The following is a 2,714-nucleotide window of genomic DNA, read 5'->3' as shown; positions in this document are numbered from 1 at the left end:
AGTGGTTGCCTCTAATTTTAAATGGAAAGAGCACAGACAAAGCCTTAGTTTGTTTATATGAAGAGATTTCTTTTATTTGTGTTACTTATTTATTTGATTTTGGGATTATTTTAAAATTTAAATGTAGTTTTGTTATTTACATTATATTTACATTTTGTCATTTAGCAGATGCTTTTATCCACAGCGACTTACAAATGAAGCAATCAAAACCAACAAAAGAGCAATAAAATGCAAGTGCTATATTAGTATATTATTATAGTTATATTTCAATTTCACAAAGAAATGTGCAGCATTTTGTCCAAGCAATAATAAAAGGACACATTTAATTTATAATTTGTCTTAAATCTCATTTTGTATATATATAAAAAAAAAAAATTTAAACCGTGAATCGAATCGAATCGAATCGTGAAATCAAAATTGTGAATCGAATCGTGAGTTGAGTGAATCGTTACATCCATAATTATTACTGATACATCCTTTTATTATTATTTCATATAATTTTTTTTACAAAAATGCAAACCAACAAATAGTTATTTTAAATAATACTTTAACAACAACAATAATAGTAATAATAATAATAAATATTATTTTTAATCTTTAAACTCAATATTTTAATAACAATAACAACAACAATAATAATCACAATAACCATAATTTATATAAGAATTATTATTAATGACAATAAAAACAATATATATTTTTTTTAAATAAAAAATTTACATTGTGTGTTCTGATAACAAAGAAACTCCATAAAGCGCAAATGTACTTTTTCAAACGGAATCTTTTCAGCTGATTATCTGAAACAGGTTTGTTTAATTTGTTTCAGCACAAACACACACACTGCGTTTGTACGTGTTACTATCAAATCGAAGGCAGCGTCTCTCATCACGCAGCGTTTCCTCTGTATTGCAGGTGTAGCTGTCTCCATGGCGACCAGCGTGGTTCCCGGGGACAACCTGCCCACGTATAAGCTGGTGGTGGTGGGAGACGGCGGCGTGGGGAAGAGCGCGCTCACCATACAGTTCTTCCAGAAGATCTTCGTCTCGGACTACGACCCCACCATCGAGGACTCGTACCTCAAACACACTGAGATCGACGGCCAGTGGGCCATTCTGGACGGTGAGGGCCTTCAGTTATTAAACACACAACAGAGAATCATACAGTCGTCATTTCTGACAATAAAGATTTCTGTGAGCACAAAACATTAGTAACAATTAAATACGACTAAATATTTAAGACATTTTAATGACACAATATTAAAGCCATAAAAGTTGCAAAGAAAAATAAATGAAAGAGAAAAATATCTCAAATATTGTATTATATACCACAAGCATATTTTGTGTAATTTTTATATTATTTTTATACTATTAGTGATATTATTATTTATATACTATTATAGTATTTATTAATATTTTGAATTTGCTTTTTAATTGATATATTTATAGTTTTTATTTTAGTTTGTTATGCGCTTTTGTCACCAGTGATTTATTTCAGTTAGTTGATAAGGCAACATTTCTTATTTTTAGATTTTGAGGTTTTTATTTATATTTTATAAACATTTTTGCATTTTATGTCAGTTAATTTTGGTTTTAGTTATGAATAAATAGTTCAATGTACAATACAAAGAGAAGTCATAAATTAAGAAATGATTTTTAAAGCTTAATTTAATATATTTATAAATTTGTCAGATATTTTACTGTTAACTTTTAGTATAATATGTTAAAACAAAAATAACATTTAATATGCTATAATGTGCAATACAAACAGAGATCATAAATTAAGAAATACATTTTTAAAAACTTAATTTAATGCATATTTACACATTTGTTTTACTTTTAACTTTTAATATAATATATTAAAATACAAAAATAAATATGATACCAAGTGCAATACAAAGAGAGATCATAAATTAAGAAATAAATATAATACAATATAATATATTAAAATACAAAAATAAGTACCAAGTGCAATGCAATGAGAGATCATAAATTAAGATATAAATGTAATATAATATAATATATGAAAATAAGTAATACGATACTAAGTGTAATAGAAAGAGAGATCATAAATTAAGAAATAAAATTTTTTTAAAAGCTTAATTTAATACATATTTATATATTTGTCAATTATTTAATTTTAACTTTTAATGTAATATTAAAATAAGAAAAAATATTTGAATATAATACCCTGTACAGTACAAAAGATAAACCATACATTAAGAAATAAAATGGAAAAATGTAATTTAATTTGATTTAATTTATGAATTTGTCAAATATTTTTACCTTTACCTTTTAATATAATATATAAAAAAGAAATATATATATATATATATATATATATATTAATGTAAAATACTTTACTACATTCAAATATTATCAACATAACAAAGAGTGAAAGGTTTCGTTTAAAAATAAAAGAGTCAATAAAATAAGTCAATAGAAATTTAAGTAAATAAATGAAGTAAATACAAAACTTTCAGGGTTTGCTGTGTATATTTGTGTTTGTGCTTATTTTATCCAGTGTTTATTAATCTTTTATTAATATTTTTTTTACAATAATGTAAATGCTGTGTGTGTGTGTAGTTCTGGACACGGCGGGGCAGGAGGAGTTCAGTGCGATGAGAGAGCAGTACATGAGGACAGGAGACGGCTTTCTCATCGTGTTTTCAGTCACTGATAAAGCTAGTTTTGAACACGTGGATCGTTTCCACCAGC

At 25.9% G+C, this 2,714-nt stretch overlaps 1 protein-coding gene across 1 annotated transcript in view; it reads left to right on the top strand.

Annotated features, from left to right (window-relative positions):
• Window positions 1-2,713, top strand: part of LOC107739347 (ras-related protein M-Ras-like) — a gene marked incomplete at its 3' end in the record, with an annotated part of 9,370 nt that extends 6,657 nt beyond the window's left edge. Inside the window, exons 2-3 of the mRNA XM_016551443.1 lie at window positions 913-1,119; window positions 2,583-2,713. Of these exons, the coding sequence (XP_016406929.1) occupies window positions 927-1,119; window positions 2,583-2,713 (324 nt within the window). The remainder of the gene's footprint in view (window positions 1-912; window positions 1,120-2,582) is intronic.
• Between the last annotated feature and the right edge of the window lies 1 nt (window position 2,714).

Source organism: Sinocyclocheilus rhinocerous, unplaced genomic scaffold (assembly GCF_001515625.1).
Source record: "Sinocyclocheilus rhinocerous isolate Xijiao unplaced genomic scaffold, SAMN03320098_v1.1 scaffold945, whole genome shotgun sequence".
Classification (NCBI taxonomy): Eukaryota; Metazoa; Chordata; class Actinopteri; order Cypriniformes; family Cyprinidae; genus Sinocyclocheilus; species Sinocyclocheilus rhinocerous.
The sequence above is the reverse complement of the archived record's forward strand: the minus strand, read 5'-3'. Positions and strand labels throughout refer to the sequence as shown.